The following is a 26,068-nucleotide window of genomic DNA, read 5'->3' on the forward strand; positions in this document are numbered from 1 at the left end:
GGACACCCTGGAGCTTTTTCCCTTTCACGAAGGTTAGAAATATGCCAATGAACTAATGAGTTCATACTGTGTGTGTGTGAGAGTGTGTGTGTGTGTGTGTGAGAGCTTATTAAAACCCTAGAGTCAATGTCCACGCCGCTGCGGATATCTAATTAGCATAATAAAAAAATCCCTATAAAAATCTGTCATTTTAAGATGGAGATATCTTTTTTGCATTGGATGCTTCTCAATCCACCACATCCGCCGATGTCGCACTTCTGCATCTGTGGTGAAAGGTGACAGAGCTAGTGCTATGTTTGTCAGATGATGAGACACCCCCCCAAAATCACCTGTACAGTCCAAACAGTTTGGCCTACAAACTATGCCCAAAGGCATCACAAAACTAATCAGAAGGTTCCCGGTACCAGTTGAAAAAATTAATGGAAGTATATATGGAGTCTGTTTAGTGGCAAAAAAATAAAGGGTTAAATACATGTAAAAAATATACACTGCCGGTCAAAAGTTTTAGAACACCTACTCATTCAAGAGTTTTTCTTTATTTCGACTATTTTCTACATTGTAGAATAATAGTGAAGACATCAAAACGATGAAATAACACATATGGAATCATGTAGTAACCAATTTTTTTTTAAACAAATCTAAATATATTTCAGATTTGAGATTCTTCAAATAGGCACCCAAGGAGAGTGATGGAGTACTGCATCAGATGACCTGGCCTCCACAATCCCCCGACCTCAACCAAATTGAGATGTTTTGGGATGAGTCGGACTGCAGAGTGAAGGAAAAGCAGCCAACAAGTGCTCAGCATATGTGGGAATTTCTTCAAGACTGTTGGAAAAGCATTCCAGGTGAAGCTGGTTGAGAGAATGCCAAGAGTGTGCAAAGCTGTCATCAAGGCAAAGGGTGGCTATTGGAAGAATCTCAAATATGAAATATATTTTGATTTGTTTAAAACGTTTTTGGTTACTACATGATTCCATATGTGTTATTTCATAGTTTTGATGTCTTCACTATTATTCCAAAATATAGAAAATAGTAAAAATAAAGAAAAACCCTTGAATGAGTAGGTGTTCTAAAACTTTTGACCGTAGTGTATATATATATATATATGTTTCCTGATCTTTCTTATATCTTTTTCAGATATAGGACAACCACTTCAGAACAAACTTCTTTTAGATTATTTTTTGGGGACTATCTGTTGTCCCGTGTAGTGAATCTGTTATTCAATGCGTTTATATGGTCTAATAGAAGTTAGGCCAAAAATAATTTTGCATCAAATATTTTTTAAATATATTTTTGTTATACTTCAAGGGGTCTTAACATTCAAAATCAAATAGCTAAATTGTCCTTGGTATGACCTTCTTAAATGACCTTCTTAAAACAATTCCATATAGCTTAGTAGACCCCCTGGCTTAGACAGGGCTTAGACTGTTATGGGTTAAGGCAATACCACTTTCACAGATGACCACCTCAAGTTATGAGTTAAAGACTGGATGGCTTCATTGTTCATTTGACAGCATTTTCATCCTGTAGGCTACACTGCAACTTTGCAACCCTGGCTTTATTGTGTATGTAACTTACAGTCTATTATCATCATCAATAAGGCTCCGATATCCTACTTTGTATAGGTACATGCATAGCCTATAGTTGCCATCCATCAGTCCCCTTGCGCCAAACAAATCTCAGTATAACACCCGGCCGGCAAAAGCTCCGCCTCCATGTAGCAAAACATGGACGGTAAAAAGCAGCCATCGTTTATGGCGAATACCATGGACAGCGACCACGAAGCGTGCACGTCCAGGATCTTGTTGCATTGAATTTAGAACGTTTTCGTTGCTGTCGCTACGTGGGTTTACTTGCGAGCCTAATGTAAAGCATTGTGTAGGAGATATATCGAGCCAGCAGCGAAAAGCGAAAAAGCGTAGCAGCGAAAAGCGAAATAGTGTAACAGGGTGACGGCAATTCAGCCATCAGGAGCCAACATCTGACTGTAGCCTATACACGATAGAAAGATATCAGAGAGATTTGATCACTTGACATGGAGGCTATTCTTAACTCGAAATGTGCACATATTCTCCAAGAGCTCATATAATCAGATGGTGGTATAGCCTTCATCATTGCAATTGGGGAACACTAATCAAAATGTGTCATGCATCCTTATTTCACATTCTCCACTACAACAAGGTAAAGCGCGCTCCTTAAGACATCGATATTCTGTTAACTGGTTGAATTGAGCAAGTTAGCTCCGCATGAGAACCTGATAAAGGGACAAATCATTTCAAATCACTGAGATCTAAATGCAATGACAGATTCCACTGCGTCATGCAACGCGACCATTAGGCTTCATCCGCAATCATGTAGGCTAATAGTTCGGCTATTAATCATAAAGTTTTACATTTTCTGCGTTCCGACAGCGACTGCATTTATGAATACTCTATATGAAGGCCTGCATTGTATACTTTCCTAGAGTGCAGTAGGTGAACTTGTAAGATAGGCTAACTGTTATAGTATACTGCCTATAGGCTATACGACGTTTGGAGAAAAGCAAGTCTTATTCACACCGCTGACTTCAGCCGACCAGGAAACCCGGTTCACTCCAGCAGGAATCGCCTCTACGAGACAATCTATCCGCAATGGCCAGGCTGCGGAAGAAAACGTGCATAGCCCTGTTCTTATTTACACTCTTCGTTTTCGGAACCATGATGGGTTTGAGACCTCTGAAGCCCAGCGATGGGTTCTCGGACCTGGCCCCGGGGTTGGGCCACATGCCGATGATTGGAGGAAGGATGGACCGGCGCTCGGTGTCCCAAGACGCCGTCTCCTCCCCGGGGCAGGTGCGCGCCAAAGTAGTTTTATCAAACTCTGGACCTGATGGAACCATATTTTACGACGTCCACATATTTTACAGCGTGTGGTACGGGAACCCGTCGATGGATGGGAAATACATGCACTGGGACCATGTCCTCGTGCCACATTGGGACCCCAAAATCGCCGCCAGTTACCCTAAAGGGAGGCATATGCCGCCGGAGGACATCGGCTCCAGTTTCTACCCTGAGCTCGGTCCGTACAGCTCGAGAGATCCGGATGTATTGGAGTCACACATGGAGCAGATTGGAGCAGCTGCTGCAGGTAGAGTGCAAAGGTGCAGTGGTTATTCTATACTGAAACATACAAACAAGTTTTAACATTCGCATTAGTTTTGCTGCTGCAGTGCCTGTCCAGTTAACTTTAAAGTTTTAACAATTTGTTCTACTTTGAGCACAGCTACAATAGGATCTACAGTTGAAGTCGTAAGTTTATAGACACCTTACCCAAATACATTTAAACTCAGTTTTTCACAATTCCTGACATTAAATCCTAGTAAAAAATTCCTTGTCTTAGGTCAGTTAGGATCACCACTTTTAAGAATGTGAAATGTCAGAATAATAGTAGAGAGAATGATTTATTTCAGCGTTTATTTCTTTCATCACATTCTCAGTGGGTCAGAAGTTTACATACACTAAATTAGTATTTGGTAGCTTTGCCTTTAAATTGTTTAACTTGGGTCAAACGTTTCGGGTAGCATGTGTAACTATGTGTTGTTATATGTGTCGAACTGCTTTGCTTTATCTTGGCCAGGTCGCAATTGTAAATGAGAACGTGTTCTCAACTTGCCTACCTGGTTAAATAAATACAATTAAAATAAATAAATAAATAGCCTTCCACAAGCTTCCCACAGTGAGTTGGGTGAATTTTGACCCATTCCTCCTGTCAGAGCTGGTGTAACTGAGTCAGGTTTGTAGGCCTCCTTGCTCGCACACGCCTTTTCAGTTCTGCCCACAAATTTTCTATGGGATTGAGGTCAGGGCTTTGTGATGGCCACTCCAATACCTTGACTTTGTTGTCCTTAAGCCATTTTGTCACAACTTTGGAAGTATGCTTGGGGTCATTGTCTATTTGGAAGACCCATTTGCTATATAGCTATAACTTCCTGACTGATGTCTTGAGATGTTGCTTCAATATATCCACATAATGTTCCTGCCTCATGATGCCATCTATTTTGTGAAGTGCACCAGTCCCTCCTGCAGCAAAGCACCCCCACAGCATGATGCTGCCACCTCCGTTGTCACGCCCTGGCCATAGAGAGGCTTTTATTCTCTATTTTGGTTAGGCCAGGGTGTGACTAGGGTGGGCATTCTAGTTTCTTTATTTCTATGTTTTCTATGTCTTTGTTTTTGGCTGAGTGTGGTTCCCAATCAGAGGCAGCTGTCTATCGTTGTCTCTGATTGGGAATCATACTTAGGCAGCCTTTTTCCCACCTGTGTTTTGTGGGTAGTTGTTTTCTGTATAGTTTATGCACCTTACAGAACTGTTTCGGTTTCTTCACGTCGTTATTTTGTTAAAGTGTTTTGGTTAATAAAAAATCATGAACACTTACCACGCTGCGCTTTGGTCCGATCCTCATTACGACGAGAGCCGTGACACCTGTGCTTCACGGTTGGGATGGGGTTCTTCGGCTTGCAAGCCTCCCCCTTTTTCCTCCAAACATAATGATGGTCATTATGGCCAAACAGTTCTATTTTTGTTTCATCAGACCAGAGGACATTTCTCCAAAAAAGTCCGATCTTTGTACCCATGTGTAGTTGCAAACCGTAGTGTCACGTTCCTGACCTGTTTTCTCTTGTTTTGTAGTTGTTTATTGGTCAGGGCGTGAGTTTTGGGTGGGCAGTCTATGTTTTCTATTTCTATGTTGGGATTTTGTGTTCGGCCTGGTATGATTCTCAATCAGAGACAGGTGTCTATCGTTGTCCCTGATTGAGAATCATACTAAGGCAGCCTGGGTTTCACTTGTGTTTTGTGGGTGTTTGTTCCTGTGTCAGCGTTTGGGCCACACAGGACTGTTTCGGGTTTGTCACGTTTGTTGTTTTGTATGTTGAAGTGCTTTGTTGTTTTGTCATTAAATAATGAACACTTATCCCTCCGCATCTTGGTCCGATCCATGCTCCTCCTCGTCCGAGGAGGAGAACGACATTGACAGCCGTTACAGAAACACCCACCAAAACAGGATCAAGCGGAGTGGAGAAGGAAGGCAGGAACAACAGCAATGGGGAAAAGAGGAATGGACTTGGGAGGAGATCCTAGACGGTAAAGGACCCTGGGCAGAGCCAGTGGAGTGTCGCCGCCCCAAAGCGGAGCTGGAGGCAGCGAAAGCGGAGAGGAGGTTGTATGAGGCTAAAGCAAGGCAGAGCGGCTGGAAGCCCGAGAGGCTCACCCAAAAATTTCTTGGGGGGGGGGGGGGCTAAAGGGGAGTGTGGCGAAGCCGGGTTGGTTACCTGAGCCAACTCCCCGGGCTTACCGTGGAGTGAGAGGGCGTCGTACTGGTCAGACACCGTGTTATGCGGTAAAGCGCACGGTGTCCCCAGTACGCGTGCTTAGCCCAGTGCGGGCTATTCCACCTTGCCGCACTGGGAGGGCTAGGTTGGGCATCGAGCCGGATGTCATGAAGCCGGCCCAACGTATCTGGCCTCCAGTACGTCTCCTCGGGCCGGCGTACATGGCACCAGCCTTACAGGTGGTGTCCCCGGTTCGCCTGCATAGCCCAGTGCGGGCTATTCCACCTCGCCGCACTGGCAGGGCTACGGGGACCATTCAACCTGGTAAGGTTGGGGAGGCTCGGTGCTCAAGAGCGCGTGTCCTCCTTCACGGTCCGGTAGATCCGGCGCCACCTTCCCACCCCAGCCCAGTACCATCAGTGCCGACACCACGCACCAGGCTTCCAGTGCGTTTCCAGAGCCCTGTTCCTCCTCCACGCACTCTCCCTGTGGTGCGTGTCTCCAGCCCAGTGCCTCCAGTTCCGGCACCACGCACCAGGCCTACTGTGCGCCTCAGCAGGTCAGAGTCGGCCATCTGCCCAACGCCGCCTGCGCTGCTTGCCTGCTCAGCGCTGCCCGAACTGTCTGCCTGCCCAGCGTGGTCTGAACTGTCTGCCTGCCCAGCGCTGCCCGTCTGTCCCGAGCCTCCAGAGCCGTCCAGCCAGGACCAGCCAGAGCCGTCCAGCCAGGACCAGCCAGAGCCGTCCAGCCAGGACCAGCCAGAGCCGTCCAGCCAGGAGCTGCCAGCCAGTCAGGAGCTGCCGGAGCCAGCCAGCCAGGATCCGCCAGAGCCTTCCGCCAGCCAGGATCCGCCAGAGCCTTCCGCCAGCCAGGATCCGCCAGAGCCTTCCGCCAGCCAGGATCCGCCAGAGCCTTCCGCCAGCCAGGATCCGCCAGAGCCAGCCGCCAGCCAGGATCCGCCAGAGCCAGCCGCCAGCCAGGATCCGCCAGAGCCAGCCGCCAGCCAGGATCCGCCAGAGCCAGCCGCCAGCCAGGATCCGCCAGAGCCAGCCGCCAGCCAGGATCCGCCAGAGCCAGCCGCCAGCCAGGATCCGCCAGAGCCGTCCAGCCAGGACCTGCCAGAGTCCCTCAGCCAGGACCTGCCAGAGTCCCTCAGCCAGGACCTGCCAGAGTCCCTCAGCCAGGACCTGCCAGAGTCCCTCAGCCAGGACCTGCCAGAGTCCCTCAGCCCGGAGCTGCCGTCCCTCAGCCCGGAGCTGCTGCCCCTTATCCCGGAGCTGCTGCCCCTTATCCCGGTGCTGCCCCTTATCCCGATGCTGCCCCTTCATTTAGGTGGGTTTAGTTGGAGGGTGGTCATTGGGAGGGGGATACGGAAGCGGGGAGTGACTATGGTGGGGTGGGGACCTCGCCCAGAGCCTGAGCCACCACCGTGGTTAGATGCCCACCCAGACCCTCCCCTAGACTTTGTGCTGGTGCGCCCGGAGTTCGCACCTTAAGGGGGGGGTTATGTCACGTTCCTGACCTGTTTTCTCTTGTTTTGTAGTTGTTTATTGGTCAGGGCGTGAGTTTTGGGTGGGCAGTCTATGTTTTCTATTTCTATGTTGGGATTTTGTGTTCGGCCTGGTATGATTCTCAATCAGAGACAGGTGTCTATCGTTGTCCCTGATTGAGAATCATACTAAGGCAGCCTGGGTTTCACTTGTGTTTTGTGGGTGTTTGTTCCTGTGTCAGCGTTTGGGCCACACAGGACTGTTTCGGGTTTGTCACGTTTGTTGTTTTGTATGTTGAAGTGCTTTGTTGTTTTGTCATTAAATAATGAACACTTATCCCTCCGCATCTTGGTCCGATCCATGCTCCTCCTCGTCCGAGGAGGAGAACGACATTGACAGCCGTTACACGTAGTCTGGCTTTTTTAATGCCGGTTTTGGAGCAGTGGCTTCTTCCTTGCTGAGCGGCCTTTCAGGTTATGTCGATATAGGACTCGTTTTGCTGTGGATATAGATACGTTTGTATCTGTTTCCTCCAGCATCTTCACAAGGTCCTTTGCTGTTGTTCAGTGATTGATTTGCCATTTTTGCACTAAAGTACGTTCATCTCTAGGAGACAGAACGCGTCTCCTTCTTGAGCGGAATGACGGCTGCGTGGTCCCATGGTGTTTATACTTGCGTACTATTGTTTGTACAGATGAATGTGGTACCTTCAGGCATTTGGAAATTGCTCCCAAGGATAAACCAGACTTGTGGAGGTCTACAATTTTATTTATTTTGATTTTCCCATGATGTCAAGCAAAGAGGCACTGAGTTTGAAGGTAGGCCTTGAAATACATCCACAGGTACACCTCCAATTGACTCAAATGATGTCAATTAGCCTATCAGAAGCTTCTAAAGCCATGACAATATTTTCTAGAATGTTCCAAGCTGTTTAAAGGCACAGTCAACTTAGTGTATGTAAACTTCTGACCCACTGGAATTGTGATACAGTGAATTATAAGTGACATAATCTGTCTGTAAACAATTGTTGGAAAAATGACTTGTGTCATGCATAAAGCAGATGTCCTAACCGACTTGCCAAAACTAGAGCTTGTTAACAAGAAATTTGTGGAATGGTTGAAAAACGAGTTTTAATGACTCCAACCTAAGTGGATGTAAACTTCTTGACTTAAACTGTATATGTGCCAACATCACTCAAGAGTTCCACTGACTTGAATGACTCACTTTGATGCATATAGTCTATATTTCCTGCCAGATGTATACTGTTATGGTTCATTTGGAATACATTGCTTGCGTTGCACATTGCTCGTGCTGTCTGTCTTCCTTATTCCAACAGACAACCATTCTACTGTATCTTTAGACAGCATAAGTGATGCCTCATATCTGAGTGATGAAATTTGCCTTCCTACATGCAGTGACACTTTAGACACTCTGTTTTAATCGTAATAGTGAGTATCCTTCAGCACACACGTGAAGTGACAGCTCATAAATGTCTATGTTGCAGCCAGATAAATTCTTGTCCACACCCTGATAGAGGGGAATATCAAAAACTGTTCTGTCAAGCAGCCAGCACAGCAGGCCACTGGCACACACAGTATGCATGCAGCTAATTGATCAAGCCATGTCCACAAGCTGTGTGGAATATTTGATTACAATATCTAAAAAGCCATGGTCGCGCGTATTAAAAAGTTATGGCCGCACTATTAATTTTTTTCACTTATCCTGCGCTTTGCCGGTTTATTTCAGCACTCATGTAGTGGACAGCTCCGCACGCTCACCTCAGTCCACCAGCAGCCTTTTCTCACAGTCGTTTTAGAACTGTGTTTATCTTGACATCCACTTCCAAGCAACCTTGAACGTGAACAATTGAACACTTGAATAATATGTGTTTGCTGCTTTTCTGTATTTCACTGATATCGAACATACAAACAGTTGAAAGTCAGAAGTAGGATGTCCCCTTTTAACTCTAAAAAAGTTATTGAAAATCCTTGGTCAGTAGAAGGAGCCCTTAAGTCTTATCAGTAAGTGGCCATGACTGTCCACTGCAAAGGTCAGCACTGAAAACCATAATCGGAAGTGGCATGCACATTGTCTGAAATAAGTAGCCTATGTTTTAAATGAAAAAATGTAAGCTACTTTTATTGACCAAAATGGGAGTGATGATGCCTTGGAGTTGGGTGTGAAAACAAGTTTTCAAAAACGACTGATGGGACAGCCAATCGAGCCATGCTAATGTTGTCTGCCTTCGGCTGAACTGGTTATTGTACACCATCCGGGAAATGATCTTTCTTTCCCCTCCCTTCCCCCTAAACCGAACACTGTGACAGATGGAACACAGAAAGGGCAACTGAATTTGCTTAGTTAAAAAGAGTCCATTTAATTAAAGCCACTGGCACAAAGACCCATCAAAAATTCCAAATAGCATCCTGCTGGCAGTGGTGACTGATACCACTACGCGAAGAGCCCATAATAAAATGAATAGTGCGGACATAACTTTTTAATACATGCGGCCAGGACTTTTTAGATATTGTAATCAAATATTCCAAACAGCTAGTGACCAAAATGGACATGACTTGATCAATTAGCTGCATGCATACGGCAGCAATCACATCAATAAGTCCTTCAAGCCAATCCGGAACCCTTAGGAGATGTAGGTAACGATCATATATATCAACGTCAACATCACACTGACCAATACGACTTAAAATGGTGTAACAGGGACATCATGAGGTTCAGGATTGGGTATCAGAGATGTGTGGTCATTGAAATAGAATGACTAGAATGGATATTGAAGTCAATGTTCTGTGATAGGTAGACCAGCAGCCATATTGAGTGTATTGTAAAATTGCCATGCTATGAGGGGCTTTCCCCATTCTAGTAATTATATTTCTGTGTGGGGTATAGCCAACCTGAAATGTCCTGTGTGGAGACTGAGAGAGACTTGTCCTGTGTGGTCTAGGGGTGCTGGTGCTGTCCTGGTATCCTCCAGGCCTGGCCGATGACAATGGGGAGCCCACAGAGGACCTGGTGCCGGCCGTCCTAGACGCTGCTCACAGACACAACCTCAAGGTAAGGAACAGACAGACAGAGAGACAAACAGACACTTTGCTTTGGAATCAGTGTTTGGGATTCATGAGTTCTAGATAAGAATGTGTGCTTTGGTAAGGAATCTTCCAAAGAACAAATTTACACAACCAAATGGTAAACAGATCTTAATACGGTACAATACTATTGTAATACACAATAGTATACCATTACTTCAAAAAAGTTGATAGCCAAGTGTGACATGACTTTGAGTAGGCAGCGGGGAGGGACGATGAGGACATCTCTAACTAAGAGCAGAGGGGACATAATAAAGCTTCTGGCGGGAACTGTTGTTTATGGGACTGGATGAGCAGGGAAACACATCAGGGAACTACATGACCTATTGCCAATTAGGTCGAAAAATGCCATCCCAGAGATAACGACTGCATCAACGTCGACTCGTCGAGTCCCCTCTGCCTGCTGTCACGGACTGCATTGAAGCTCATGAAACTTTTAGAGGGCCCCTTCTTCGTAATTCGATACGTGTAACATCAGATGGTAGATGCACATCAGATGCAGCAGAGACGTAGTAGCTGTTCAAGATGCTGAAAGGAAAAAAGATACTCCAAGTGAGCTGTACTGGCTTGATCCGGCAGAATCTTTGATGACATAACCGATATATAAAAACAGCCACACAGCCGTTTGAGTGGTGTGTATCCATTCACCCTGAGCGGTTGGAAGTCTGTGAGAATGTGTCTAAAACCCTTTAAGGCAGTTTAAGTGGTGTACGTTACGCATGCTGCATTTCGGTATATAGCACTTTGGGTGGTATATCCAGGGGTGAATTTTTCAAACACCTGAAACAGCATTTTCCAGCAATCTAGAGCAATAATCATTATGCCTAATTCTATGTAAAAACAATGTATATTTTTCTATATGCGTTATCTAAGCATACCTCTTTATGTGTGTGCCCCTCTGCAAAATAGCGCTGACAGATAATTTTATAAATAGTTATGATCAAGCGTGGGCTTAAAAATTAAGTTGAGTAATTCATTTAACATCTGAAAAATAAAAAACAGGACAAATCTGAGGGGGCATGTGCCCTTGTGGCCTGTATGGGCAGGACACCTCTGGGTGTGTATCTGTGTGTCAGTAGACAGCTGTGCGGCAGGATGACTTGCATTTGTGTGTGTGTTTGTTTTAAAGGTCCAATGGAGACGTTTTTATCTAATTTAAAATCACATTACTGTGATTGTTTTCAATTAAAATGGTCAAAAAGAAACTAAAATAGTTTCTTAGCAAAGAGCAATTTCTCAAGTAAGAATTGTGCTTGGACTGTCTAGGAGTGGTCTGAGTAGGGAGGTGGAAAACCATAAACTACCTGTTATTGGCAGAGGTTTGGAACTTTTTCCTATTGGTCTACTAACAAATTTACCGACTGGTGATTTATTTTTATTTTTAAATTTAACCTTTATTAAACTAGGCAAGCCAGTTAAGAACAAATTCTTATTTCTAATGACAGCCTACCCCGGCCAAACCCTAACCCGGACGATGCTGGGCCAATTGTGCACCGCCCTATGGGACTCCCAATCACGGCTGGTTGTGATACAGCTTGGAATCGAACCAGGGTCTGCAGTGATACACGCTTCTAGCACTGAGATGCAGTGCCTTAGACCGCTGCGCCACTCGGGAGCCTGGTGATGTCACCGGGCAGGCTAAAACTCCATCCTGCCGCAACAGGCTGACATTTCAGGCGGTCTTTTCAAACAGGTCTTACACTAAAATGGCATTATTATGATTTTCACAATTTCACAATATTATTCCAACCATAAAGTATTGAAATATATATAAAACACAGGAAATCACGTTTTTGACTGCACTGGGCCTTTAAAGACTGCTTAGGGGCATTGCGAGCCTCGTGCCTGTGTGAATGAATGCGGACCAAGTGCAGTGTGACAAGAGAGACAGGCTTAAGCTAGAGCCCCTTTCTCCAGCTGTGTTGCATCAATAATACACACGCTGTGTTTGCTCAACACACGGTCGCATTTAAAGACAATTGAGAGCGGATTCGTTTTTGTGATTGCATGAGAATCTCTGCTACATAGAAAATCATGCAAATAATGCAGGCCGATATTCAAAATGAATATTTATAAGAGCACAAGTACAGAAAATAAATGTCTGTTGTACATGTAATGTTGTGAACGTTATTCCGTAATCCAGTCCGTGTATTTGTACAGAAAAGTCCAGTTCCATGTTTTACACGGGACCGATTGATGTGCTAGGAAGCCTTGTGAATAACCCTGTAATGCCGGCGTACTCTGAGTAAAGTTAAACTAAACTATATCAAACTTAAGTCCTTGTAAGAATAAGTAATCTAACAAAAAGCGGGACATTACAGTACAGAGGTTCGAGTTAATTCTGGAGGATTCAGAATTGCCTATATTTTTTCCACCAAAAAAGTGCAGTTATACTGATAAGAGAGAGCAGTAAAAAATAAATAAAGCCAAAGTAGGGAAAGATAACTTTAACAAACAACAACTAAGTTGTTGCCACTTTTTTGTAAATATCTAAGGGATGGGGCCTATATACACTATAAACACTGTATGTGGACACCCCTTCAAATTAGTGGATTTAACGATTTCAGCCACACCCTAGGCTGACAGGTGGATAACATCGAACACACAGCCATGCAATCTCCATAGACAAACATTGGCAGTAGAATGGCCCGTACTGAAGAGCTCAGTGACTTTCAATGTGGCACCATCATAGGATGCCACCTTTCCAATAAGTCAGTTCGTCAAATGTCTGCCCTCCTAGAGCTGCCCCAGTCAACTGTAAGTGCTGTTATTGTGAAGTGGAAACGTCTAGGAGCAACAACGGCTCAGCCGTGAAGTGGTAGGCCACACAAGCTCACAGAATGGGACCACCGAGTACTGAAGTAGCGTGTAAAAATCATCTGTCCTCGGTTGCAACACTCACTACCGAGTTCCAAACTGCCTCAGGAAGCAACATCAGCACAATAACTGTTCGTCTGCAGCTTCATGTAATGGATGCCAGGAGAATGCTACCTGCCCAAATGCATAGTGCCAACTGTAAAGTTTAATAATGGTTGCTTCCTGAGGAATAATGGTCTGGGGCTGTTTGTCATGGTTTGGGCTAGGCCCTTTAGTTCCAGTGAAGGGAAATCTTAACGCTACAGCATACAATGACATTCTAGATGATTCCGTGCTTCCAACTTTGTGGCAAAAGTTTGGGGAAGGCCCTTTCCTGTTTCAGCATGACAATGCCCCTGTGCACAAAGCGAGGTCCATACAAAAATGGTTTGTCAAGATCGGTGAGAAAGAACTTGACTGGTCTGCACAGAGCCCTGACCTCAACCCCAACGAACACCTTTGGGATGAATTGCAACACCAACTGCAAGCCAGGCCTAATCGCCCAACATCAGTGCCGACCTCACTAATGCTCTTGTGGCTGAATGGAAGCAAGCCCCAGCAGAAATGTTCCAACATCTGGTGGAAAGCCTTCCCAGAAGATTGGAGGCTGTTATAGCAGCAAAGGGGGACCAACTCCATATTAATGCCCATGATTTTGGAATGAGATGTTCGATGAGCAGGTGTCCACATACTTTTGGCCATGTAGTTTATCATTATTTTAAAAGTCCAAAAATGGATGTACCAATCCCAGATTGACCCTTTAATAACCTTGTTATAGCATATTTAGAGTGGTACTCTGCATCAGTATCCTGTTCAAGTGCCCACTTGCTCCTGACCATATTCTCCCTCCACCACTGCACATAAGGACATCTATTGTTGGAGTGCCTTTAGTGAAAAATCTTCACAAACTGCTGACCGTAGAAAAATGTCTTGGGTCTCTCATAATTTTGAGCTGCGACGCAAACATTTATTTTTCTAATGCAAAAGAGGCCCTCTTGCATTACAATCTTCCTGGAATTTTCTGCAAAGACAAGGCAAATTAAAATGTATAATTGTGCCTCCTCTTTCACACCAATATGTAAGATGGGGGATGAGCAGTAGAATGCATAATCGTTCTTGGTTGAGTCCTAACATAAGATCCATGGACATAACTTGACCCATTGTTATCAATGCATGACTTATGCAAAAACATGTTAAGCATATGGATTTCAAGGTAGGATTCGGACCTTTATTCTCAGTGGCAGCATCCCACCATCCCAGCATTTCACTTCATCATAGGGCTCTTTGACTTGCATGTACAGTACATTCTATTGTACTCCTTCTGAGGGATCCTTAGGAGCAAAAGTGAGCAATCATTTATTTGAGGTCCCAATGTGTGTAGCCTCTTCAAAGGAAATGTGAATGCAGTACATGAAAGATAAATTATGTTATTTTTCATGGACACAAACAATGTTGTCAAAGAAAGAGACTAGAAGAGAAAGTCTTTAGGTGGCAACAGCATGAAGTGTTTGTCACTGTTGCAGGTGAACGTCTTACATGGTACATGCTCAGTCAGTCCATCTCTCTGTTTATCAGTCTTGTCATCCCTCTCCTGTCAGATCTGTCGTGACGGAACTTCTCTTTACAGTCTGAGCTGAGGTGATCACAATGAGTGGAGGCTACAGAGCCTTTATAACTTGCCACTTAACAGAGCAATCTAAGGGAGCTCTGTGTGTGATGTGATCGGAATAACAGCAGACAGTCCCGAGACAGACATGCTGAATCTTCACAGTCTGAAAAAGCCTTAGAAACACAGGCCAGAACAGGTCTAGACTAGTCTACCAGGGTTGGGGTCGTTTGTGGTGACGGAGGGCACAAGGGGTGTTGTACAAAACAAAGTCATCAGCGATTGGATCGTCTCAAACCAATCAGAGTATCAAACCCACATGTGTTCTGGCTCTGGCCCAACCCATCAGTTTCTGGACCAATCAGACGGCCCGAGTGTTCACATTCGGTGAAGGATTGAGGAGGTACTCAGATCCAGACTCATTACGGAAAATAAAGTAACCTCTATGGTGGGTGTGGTGTAGCGTTTGGTCGGAGCGAGGAGTCTGGGTAGCCAGGCAATACTACTATGGCACTGACTTAGACTCCCAAATCTAGGACCTTACACTAGATGACACTGCAGAAAACAGACTGTTTTGTTTATATAAGAATAGCATTGGAAAAAGCCCCTAAATCAAGTATGGGCACCCACACAGCTTTTGTATTATGTATGTACGGTTGGAGTTTAAGAGCAGATCCTCTTGCGGTTGAAGGCTCTAGAGCTCCACTGAGTTGAACAATCGTGGTCACACTCTGCTTGCTTGGAGAGTAGCTCAGGCTGAAACTCCCCTTTGGCCCTTGAGGGGCTGTGTGTGGGCTCGAGGGGGGGGGGGAATCGGGATAGGCGGGGGTGATGGTCCCATGACTCAGTTTTCCTCCCTGAACAATCCGGGCCCCAAGGGGCAGGAAAGTAGGGCATGTTGCACAGCAGCAGCAGTACAGAGAGGCCCATGTGTGGGCAGGCCATGCTGTCAGGCACACTTCCCCATCTCCAGATGCCCAGCACAGCATGCATCTACCATCTTCCATCTCACAAGACTTGGTTGCGTCCCAAATGGCACCCTATTCCATTCATAGTGCACTAATTGCAGGCCCTGGTCAAAAGTAGTGCACTACATAGGGACTAGGGTGCCATTTGGGGTGCATAGTTGGTGTGCCTGCTAGACGTTGATGTTAATGAGAAGTTGACAACTTAGCGTGTGGAACCCTACTGAATTGAACTAATATAACCTAAACATTATTGGAAGTACGAAGCGGCAACATCTCATGATACGTTCAATACTGTATGGTGTTGACTGTTTTAAAATGCTGTCTGGGTAGTTTAACGGATGGTTGAAATCCCCTCCTAAGGGCCTGTTACAGTGCATTAGGTTGTATTCTACTCGATTCAGACAATTCTTTGCTCTGGTGATGGTGATAGGGCTGGGTCAGTCTGTGAGAAAAGCTCTTGGTTTGCTTGGGTCTCTCATGTAAGTCTAAATTTCTGCTGTGTAATGGCCTGATGTGTCTCGGGTGGAACATGAGCGGGCTATTCCAACGGTGGCAGTCATCTGCGGCGAGCGGGAGTTGAGATGGTGATAGCTCTTTCGCTTAGGGAGAAATAATTTGACAGTCAGTGAAACGGCAGGCTTTAAAAACTCGAATGATTTTTTTTCCCAGCCGAGTCACTCAGCTTTTAATCGAAGTTATTAGCACAGAAATAGTTGTAACTTTCCCTCTAATGATACCTTGCCTCGAGACGTCAATCAGATTACGGAGAGTTGTTCCTCGCCTTCGACACTGATTTCAGACGAGTGGCCTACACAGCCATAGTGAGCTACACTGCCACGAGGGCTCCAAATTCAAATATATTTTCATCTGACACTGAAGCACTTAGCTGCCACCATTAGCGACAACAACGATTTTCTCCCCATGTCTACATTTAACTATACAGGACAACAGTTTAAAACCGCCTTGCCTCCCATCCCTAGCCTGCATCACTCCAATCCATTAGCGCACTTCTGTCCCAATGTCATGGTGACACTTTGAGCCCTTGGTGTCACCAAGAGTTAAATTACCATGGCAACTGGTTAGGAAGGCCCAGTAGCCACTCACTTTAATTTCAATATTGCCATACCCCCTACTCCAACCTATCTTAATCGAATGCACTATACTTGGCTACAGTTCCTCGCCATAATAAGACAAAGACTATTCCCACTCATGAAAAATACAAAACATGCATAGCCTAACAACGTGAAAAATGTTTAGAACTTTATTCTCCATAGTGAATGGTATACTAACCCCATAATGACAAGTCTTTTTATAGCATAAAAGACAATTCCCAGTCATGAAAAATGCACAACATGCTAAACATACAACATGTTCTGCACTTTAATCTCCACAGCCCACGGTAAACACTAGCTAACCCCATAATGACAACAAAGTATTTTATAGGATAGTGCTACTTTAAAAAAAAAATGTATTTCACCTTTATTTAACCAGGTAAGCTAGTTGAGAACAAGTTCTCATTTACAACTGTGACCAGGCAAAGATAAAGCAAGTCTTGGCAGACAGAACCAGGGAGTGGTGAGGCGGAGCTCAGACAGGAATTGAATCAAGCGTCAGGTGAGAATGATGGATCTACATCAAAAGCAGCAGACTTATGTTAGCAAACTGGCGAGGTGTTGCTGCTTCCATTCTGCGTACGGCTCTATCCATCCAGCTTCTTTCATGCTGGGCCCCTGCGGAACCCGTTGCGAGAGAAGAAAAGTGGTCCACTTTGATCATATATAATTCAAAGTAGTGAAATTCTCCACTCTTACTCTTAAAAAATTCAAGTTAAAAATGTTTGTATTTGTTTCATAGCTGATCCATCGTGTGTTCAGCCAATCTGTTCCTCATTGAGGAATAGTCAGCTGGAATAGAACTATGATTCACTGGGCTTTAGTGGATGACGAATGACCTTGGGATAGATGTGTCAGGTTATTTGTCATGGCATAACACCAGTGCTGAAACAGTCATCGTCTGAGACAATCCTATAACATAGTCTGTAAAGATTGATCAACATATTAACACTTATGAGTGTTAATATCGTATGAGGACATTTCTGGGCACCCACTTCGTCCACTTCTGTTGGCCGAGAAATATGACTGTTGCAGTTATACATGCTTGAGCGCTGGGGTTCAAATATCAGCCACAATTTGTGGTTCAACTTTCGATGATAAGTAGAGCGGGGGAGAAGGGGTAGTGTTACTTTCATTTAGATGTAATTAGCTGTGACTGTATTTTGGGGGTCGGGGGGGAATTTTATTAGGATCCGCAGCCACTCTTTCTGGGGTCAACACAGAACATGAAACATGGCATAATACAGAACATGAATAGACAAGAACAGTTCAAGGATAGAACTACCTACATTTAAAAATGGCACATAGCCTACATAGGGTATCAATACATACACACAAAATATCTCGGTCCAATAGGGGAGAGGCGTTGTGCCGGGAGGTGTTGCTTTATCTGTTTTTTGAAATAAGGTTTGCTGTATATTTGAGCAATATGAGATGAAGGGAGTGCCATGCAATAATGGATCTATATAATACTGTACACTTTCTTGAGTTTGTTCTGGATTTGGGGACTGTGAAAAGACCCCTGGTGGCATGTCTGGTGGGGTAAGTGTGTGTGTGTCAGAGCTGTGCGTGAGTTGACTATGCAAACAATTTGGAATTCAACACATTAATGTTTCTTATAAAAACAAGAAGTGATGCAGTCAGTCTCTCCTCAACTCTTAGCCAAGAGAGACTGGCATGCATAGTATTTATATTTGCCCTCTGATTACAATGAAGAGCAAGATGTGCCGCTCTGTTCTGGACCAGCTGCAGCTTAACTAGGTCATTTTTAGCAGCACTTGACCACATGACTGGACAATAATCAAGATAAGACAAAACTAGAGCCTGTAGGTGTCACGATTGTCGTAGTGAGGAGACCAAGGCGCAGCGTGAGAGAAATACATTCTTCTTTTTAATAACGAAGAACACTTAACAAACAATACAAAATAACCAAACGAACGTGACCGCTATAATACTGAGTGCAAACATGCAACATCACATAGACAATTACCCACAATAGCCTAATGCCTATGGCTGCCTTAAATATGGCTCCCAATCAGAGACAACAATAAACAGCTGTCTCTGATTGAGAACCAAACCAGGCAACCATAGACTTTCCTAAACATCTATACTGAACACAACCCCATACACTCAACAAAACCCCCTATACAATACAACCACCCAAGACGAGACAAATACACACAAACATCCCCCCCTGTCACACCCTGACCTAACTAAAATAATACAGAAAACAAAGATAACTAAGGCCAGGGCGTGACAGTACCCCCCCCCAAAGGTGCGGACTCCGGCCGCAAAACCTGACACAGAAGGGGAGGGTCTGGGTGGGCCTTCCTACGGCGGCGGCTCGGGTGCGGGACGTGGCCCCCACTCCACCATAGTTAATACCCGCTTTGGTGGCTCTGGCAGATCCTGGCTGGCGGGCGGCTCTGGCAGATCCTGGCTGGCGGGCGGCTCTGGCAGATCCTGGCTGGCGGGCGGCTCTGGCTGCTCCTGGCTGGCGGGCGGCTCTGGCTGCTCCTGGCTGGCGGGCGGCTCTGGCTGCTCCTGGCTGGCGGGCGGCTCTGGCTGCTCCTGGCTGGCGGACGGCTCTGGCTGCTCCTGGCTGGCGGACGGCTCTGGCTGCTCCTGTCTGGCGGACGGCTCTGGCTGCTCCTGTCTGGCGGACGGCTCTGGCGGCTCCTGTCTGGCGGACGGCTCTGGCGGCTCCTGTCTGGCGGACGGCTCTGGCGGCTCCTGTCTGGCGGACGGCTCTGACGGCTCGGGACAGACGGGCGGCTGTGACGGCTCGGGACAGACGGGCGGCTCTGACGGCTCGGGACAGACGGGCGGCTCTGACGGCTCGGGACAGACGGGCAGCTCTGACGGCTCGGGACAGACGGGCAGCTCGGGACAGACGGGCAGCTCGGGACAGACGGGCAGCTCTGGCAGCTCTGGGCAGACGGGCAGCTCTGGGCAGATTGGCTCTGGCGCCTCTGGACTGAGGGGCTGAAGCTCTGGCAGCGCCGGACAGGCGGGAGACTCCGGCAGCGCTGGAGAGGAGGAAGGCTCTGGCAGCGCTGGAGAGGAGGAAGGCTCTGTAGCGATGAGACGGAGAGACAGCCTGGTGCGGGGGGCTGCCACCGGAGGGCTGGTGCGTGGAGGTGGCACTGGGTAGACCGGACCGTGAAAGCGCACTGGAGATCTTGAGAGCAGGGCTGGCACCATCCGCCCTGGCTGGATCTTCACCCTAGCCCGGCAGATGTGGGGAGCTGGGATGTTGCGCACCGGGCTAAGCACACGCACCGGGAACACCGTGCGCTCCACCGCATAACACGGTGCCTGCCCGGTACGACGCCCCCTCTCTCCACTGGAAGCACGGCTGGGAGAGCTGTAGCGCCGAGCTGGCAGAGGACGTGCAGGGCTAGGGAGGCGCACAGGAGGCCTAGTGCGTGAGGCTGGCACAGTCTTAACCAGACGGCTAGCACGCACCTCAGGACGAGTATGGAGAGCTGTCCCCGGTGACATCAACTCCCCGACACGTTCAGTCGGGCGGATGTCGTGCCTCATTCACCAAACCAGCACCTCTCTCATAACTCTTTCCTCCAATTTCCCCATTAACTCCTTCACTGTCTCTGCGTCGCTCACCTCCAATTCCGCCCTGACCGGCTCCTTACGGTAAGCAGGGGGAGTTGGCTCAGGTCTGACTCCTGACTCTGCCACACTCCCCTTGTGCCCCCCCCCCCCCAAGAAATTTTTGGGGCTGCCTCTCGGGCCTCCAGCCGCTCTGCCGTGCCAGCGCCTCATAATAGCGCCTCTCCGCCTTCGCTGCCTCCAGCTCTTCTTTGGGGCGGCGATATTACCCTGGCTCTGCCCAGGGTCCTTTGCCGTCTAATTCGTCCTCCCATGTCCATTCCTCCAAATAGTGCAGCCTCTCCTGCTGCTGCTGCTGCAGCCTCTCCTGCTGCTGCTGCTGCTGCTGCTTCTCCTGCCGTTTACCACGCTGCTTGGTCCTGGTATGGTGGGTAATTCTGTCACGATTGTCGTAGTGAGGAGACCAAGGCGCAGCGTGAGAGAAATACATTCTTCTTTTTAATAACGAAGAACACTTAACAAACAATACAAAATAACCAAACGAACGTGACCGCTATAATACTGAGTGCAAACATGCAACATCACATAGACAATTACCCACAATAGCCTAATGCCTATGGCTGCCTTAAATATGGCTCCCAATCAGAGACAACAATAAACAGCTGTCTCTGATTGAGAACCAAACCAGGCAACCATAGACTTTCCTAAACATCTATACTGAACACAACCCCATACACTCAACAAAAACCCCTATACAATACAACCACCCAAGACGAGACAAATACACACAAACATCCCCCCCTGTCACACCCTGACCTAACTAAAATAATACAGTAAACAAAGATAACTAAGGCCAGGGCGTGACAGTAGGACTTGCTTTGTGGAGTGTGGTGTCAAAAAATCTGAACATCTCTTTATCAGACAGACAGACCTCTCCCCATCTTTACAACCATTGAACCTATATGTTTTCACCATGACAGTTTGTAATCTTAGGTAACACCAAGTAATTTAGTATCCTCAACTTGTCCAACAGCCACAGCATTCATTACCAGATTTAGCTGAGGTCTAGAGTTTAGGGAATGATTTGTACCAAATACAATGCTCTGAGTTTTAGAGATGTTATGGACCAGTTTATTACTGGCCACCCATTCCAAAACTGACTGCAACTCCTTGTTAAGGGTTTCAGTGACTTCATTAGCTGTGGATGTTGACATGTAGAGTCGAAGTCGGAAGTTTACATACACTTAGGTTGGAGTCATAAAAACTCGTTTTTCAACCACTCCACAAATTTCTTGTTCACAAACTATAGTTTTGGCAAGTTGGTTAGGACATCTACTTTGTGCATGACACATGTAATTTTTCCAACAATTGTTTACAGACAGATTAGTTCACTTATAATTCACTGTATCACAAGTCCAGTGGGTCAGAAGTTTACATACACTAAGTTGATTGTGCCTTTAAACAGCTTGGAAAATCCCCAAAAATGATGTCATGGCTTTAGAAGCTTCTGATAGGCTAATTAACATCATTTGAGTCAGTTGGAGGTGTACCTGTGGATGTATTTCAAGGCCTACCTTCAAACTCAGTGCCTCTTTGCTTGACATTATGGGGAAATCAAAAAGAAATCAGCCAAGACCTCAGAAAAAAAATTGTCTGGATTATCCTTGGGAGCAATTTCCAAACGCCTGAATAGTTCATCTGTACAAACAATAGTATGCAAGTATAAACACCATGGACCCACGCAGCCGTCATACCACTCAGGAAGGAGACGCGTTCTGTCTCCTAGAGATGAACGTACTTTGGTGTGAAAAGTGCTAATCAATCCCTGAACAACAGCAAAGGACCTTGTGAAGATGCTGGAGAAAACAGGTACAAACTTATCTATATCCACAGTAAAACGAGTCCTATATCAACATAACCTGAAAGGCCGCTCAGCAAGGAAGAATCCACTGCTCCAAAACCGGCATTAAAAAAGCCAGACTACGGTTTGCAACTGCACATGGGGACAAAGATCGTACTTTTTGGAGAAATGTCCTCTGGTCTGATGAAACAAAAATATAACTGTTTGGCCATAATGACCATTGTTATGTTTGGAGGAACAAGGGGGAGGCTTGCAAGCCGAAGAACACCATCCAAACTGTGAAGCATGGGGGTAGCAGCATCATGTTGTGGGGGTGCTTTGCTGCAGGAGGGACTGGTGTACTTCACAAAATAGATTCCATCATGAGGGAAGAAAATTATGTGGATATATTGAAGCAACATCTCAAGACATCAGTCAGGAAGTTCAAGCTTGGTCGCAAATGGGCCTTCCAAATGGATAATGACCCCAAGCATACTTCCAAAGTTGTGGAAAAGGCTTAAGGACAACAAAGTCAAGGTATTGGAGTGGCCATCACAAAGCCCTGACCTCAATCCCATAAATAATTTGTGGGAAGAACTGAAAAAGCGTGTGCGAGCAAGGCCTACAAACCTGACTCAGTTACACCAGCTTTGTCAGGAGGAATGGGCCAAAATTCACCCAACTTATGGTGGGAAGCTTGTGGAAGGCTTCCCAAAACGTTTGACCCAATTTAAAGGCAATGCTACGAAATACTAATTGAGTGTATGCAAACTTCTGACCCACTGGGAATGTGATGAAAGAAATAAAAGCTGAAATAAATCATTCTCTCTGCTATTATTCTGACATTTCACATTCTTAAAATAAAGTGGTGATCCTAAAGCCTGTTTGAGATAGGGGGCAGTATTTTCACGTTCGGATGAAAAGCGTGTCCAGAGTAAACCTCCTGCTACTCAGGCTCAGAAGCTAATATATGCATATTATTAGTAGATTTGGATAGAAAACACTCTGAAGTTTCTAAAACTGTTTGAATGATGTCTGTGAGTATAACAGAACTCATATGGCAGGCGAAAACCTGAGAAAAATCCAACCAGGAAGTGGTAAATCTGAGGTTTGTAGGAATGCCTATCCAATATACAGTGTCTATGGGGTTATATTGCACTTCCTAAGGCTTCCACTAGATGTCAACAGTCTTTAGAACGTTGTTTGATGCTTCTACAGTGAAGGATGAGGGAAAAAGAGCTGGTTGTGAGAATGCCAAAAGTATGCAAAGCTGTCATCAAGGCAAAGGGTGGCTACTTTGAAGAATCTCAAATCTCAAATATATTTGACACTTTTTTGGTTACTACATGATACCATATGTGTTATTTCATAGTTTTGATGTCTTCACTATTATTCTACAATATAGAGATTAGTAAAAATAAAGAAAAACCCTTGATTGAGTAAGTGTGTCCAAACTTTTGACTGGTACTGTATATAGCAACACCTCCTCCATAAGCATTCCTGTCTTTTCTATAGATGTTATATCCTTGTATTGCTGCTACTGCTGTATCATCAAAGGAATTATCTAAGTGAGTCTCAGAATTGACTAATATATGGACGTTATCTGATGTTAGCAAGTTAATGATTTCATGAACCATATTTTTAAGGCTACCAAAGAACAAACAAAGCAAGAGAAAAAAACATACATTTCGCAGTCCATTAGTCAGTTGGTGTGTGTAAGTGTGTGTGTGTGTGTGCTGTGGGGTTGAAGCTACGAATCCATAGGCTTGGCTCTCTCATCCTTTCCAGGCTTTTGGGAGGGAGGCTGGACAATGTGCCTGTCATATTGGATGTAAGCAATGTCCCCATGCACTCTGGCAGCTTTCATGGCCCGGGATAAGTTATTTTCTCTTCTGGCGCACAGCTTCAGGATAGTCCTCGTTACGGAAGATGTACGTTCCTCTCAAGTTCATGGCTCTTTCCAGAACCGTTACCTTGTCCTTGAACCTCAGGAACTTGACGACTATCGGCCTGGGCTGGAGGTGGGTTTTCATGTCCCGTTGGCGTGCTCCAACTCAATCTTCCTGTGGTCCAACTTCAGTTTCTCCGAGATCATTTCACTCACTTTGTCCTCAGACTCCATCCAGGTCATGTGGAGATTCTGCAATTCCGTCTACAACAATGTTGTCAGGCCTTGACTGTCCTTCGAGATAATCTGATTTCTCTGTCATTGTTATCATGGATTCACATACAGAACTAATGTCCTCTCTCAAAGGCTTACAGATTGTCGTCATCTCGCCGTTTCCCGATTAAACTCATCGAGCAGACCCTGGGAGAACTGCAAACTGTTCTTCAGGTCCTGGACCTCTCTGGTCAGATTCTTTTATGAGTTGACTCCACCAGTATTTGGACACAACACTTGAAGCCATTTTGTCATTGTTGTAACAACTGCTTATTATAATGGCTGCATAATAATGGATGTATTGCGCCTGCTGCGTCCTTAGGCTTTGAATAGCTCTCAATTAGACCCAAGGGGCAGCTGAACACAGCCCAGCTCCTGTCACCTTTCCAAATGTGAATATTCTCTAGAGTTTGAGTCAATACTAACTCATCACCTTAGATGGTTGGGTTGGCTGCATAGACGCACTTACAAATATGTGACAACAATGCAATGAATGGAAAGCCGTGGACTAAGATGTTTTTTAATTTTCTTCCCAGGTTGCATTTCACCTCCAGCCTTACAGAGGGCGGAGCGACCACAGTGTCCATGACAACATCAAGTATATCATCGACAGGTAGGTGTTGTCTTTGTTTAGAATAACTTCAAATTGAAGTGGACACAAAGTAAAACATTGTTGAACTTTCCTGTTGAAACAGTTTTCAGTCAACATAGACCCTTTTAAAGGACTGAGACACAGTTCACTTCAAATCAAATTCTATTGGTCGTTTACACATGTTTAGCAGATGTTATTGCGGGTGTAGCGAAATGCTTGTGTTCCTAGCTCCAACAGTGCAGTAATATCTAACAGTACACACAAATCTAAAAGTAAAAGAATGGACTTAAAAAATATAGAAATATTAAGACGAGCAATGTCGGAGTCCGGAGTGTGTGTATATATATATATATACACACTGCTCAAAAAAATAAAGGGAACACTTAAACAACACAATGTAACTCCAAGTCAATCACACTTCTGTGAAATCAAACTGTCCACTTAGGAAGCAACACTGATTGACAATAAATTTCACATGCTGTTGTTCAAATGGAATAGACAACAGGTGGAAATTAGCAAGACACCCCCAATAAAGGAGTGGTTCTGCAGGTGGTGACCACAGACCACTTCTCAGTTACTATGCTTCCTGGCTGATGTTTTGGTCACTTTTGAATGCTGGCGGTGCTTTCACTCTAGTGGTAGCATGAGACGGAGTCTACAACCCACACAAGTGGCTCAGGTAGTGCAGCTCATCCAGGATGGCACATCAATGCGAGCTGTGGCAAGAAGGTTTGCTGTGTCTGTCAGCGTAGTGTCCAGAGCATGGAGGTGCTACCAGGAGACAGGCCAGTACATCAGGAGACGTGGAGGAGGCCGTAGGAGGGCAACAACCCAGCAGCAGGACCGCTACCTCCGCCTTTGTGCAAGGAGGAGCACTGCCAGAGCCCTGCAAAATGACCTCCAGCAGGCCACAAATGTGCATGTGTCTGCTCAAACGGTCAGAAACAGACTCCATGAGGGTGGTATGAGGGCCCAACGTACACAGGTGGGGGTTGTGCTTACAGCCCAACACCGTGCAGGACGTTTGGCATTTGCCAGAGAACACCAAGATTGGCAAATTCGCCACTGGCGCCCTGTGCTCTTCACAGACGAAAGCAGGTTCACACGCACATGTGACAGACGTGACAGAGTCTGGAGACGCCGTGGAGAACGTTCTGCTGCCTGCAACATCCTCCAGCATGACCGGTTTGGCGGTGGGTCAGTCATGGTGTGGGGTGGCATTTCTTTGGGGGGCCGCACAGCCCTCCATGTGCTTGCCAGAGGTAGCCTGACTGCCATTAGGTACCGAGATGAGATCCTCAGACCCCTTGTGAGACCATATGCTGGTGCGGTTGGCCCTGGGTTCCTCCTAATGCAAGACAATGCTAGACCTCATGTGGCTGGAGTGTGTTAGCAGTTCCTGCAAGAGGAAGGCATTGATGCTATGGACTGGCCCGCCCGTTCCCCAGACCTGAATCTAA

At 45.9% G+C, this 26,068-nt stretch overlaps 1 protein-coding gene across 1 annotated transcript in view; it reads left to right on the forward strand.

The window, feature by feature from the left end:
- The first annotated feature begins 2,633 nt into the window (after window positions 1–2,633).
- Window positions 2,634–26,068, forward strand: part of LOC120047552 (glycoprotein endo-alpha-1,2-mannosidase-like protein) — a 33,858-nt gene continuing 10,423 nt past the window's right edge. The window contains exons 1-3 of the mRNA XM_038993083.1: window positions 2,634–3,129; window positions 9,762–9,871; window positions 24,553–24,629. Coding sequence (XP_038849011.1) covers window positions 2,634–3,129; window positions 9,762–9,871; window positions 24,553–24,629 — 683 coding nt within the window. The remainder of the gene's footprint in view (window positions 3,130–9,761; window positions 9,872–24,552; window positions 24,630–26,068) is intronic.

This window comes from Salvelinus namaycush, chromosome 5 (assembly GCF_016432855.1).
Source record: "Salvelinus namaycush isolate Seneca chromosome 5, SaNama_1.0, whole genome shotgun sequence".
Taxonomy (NCBI): Eukaryota; Metazoa; Chordata; class Actinopteri; order Salmoniformes; family Salmonidae; genus Salvelinus; species Salvelinus namaycush.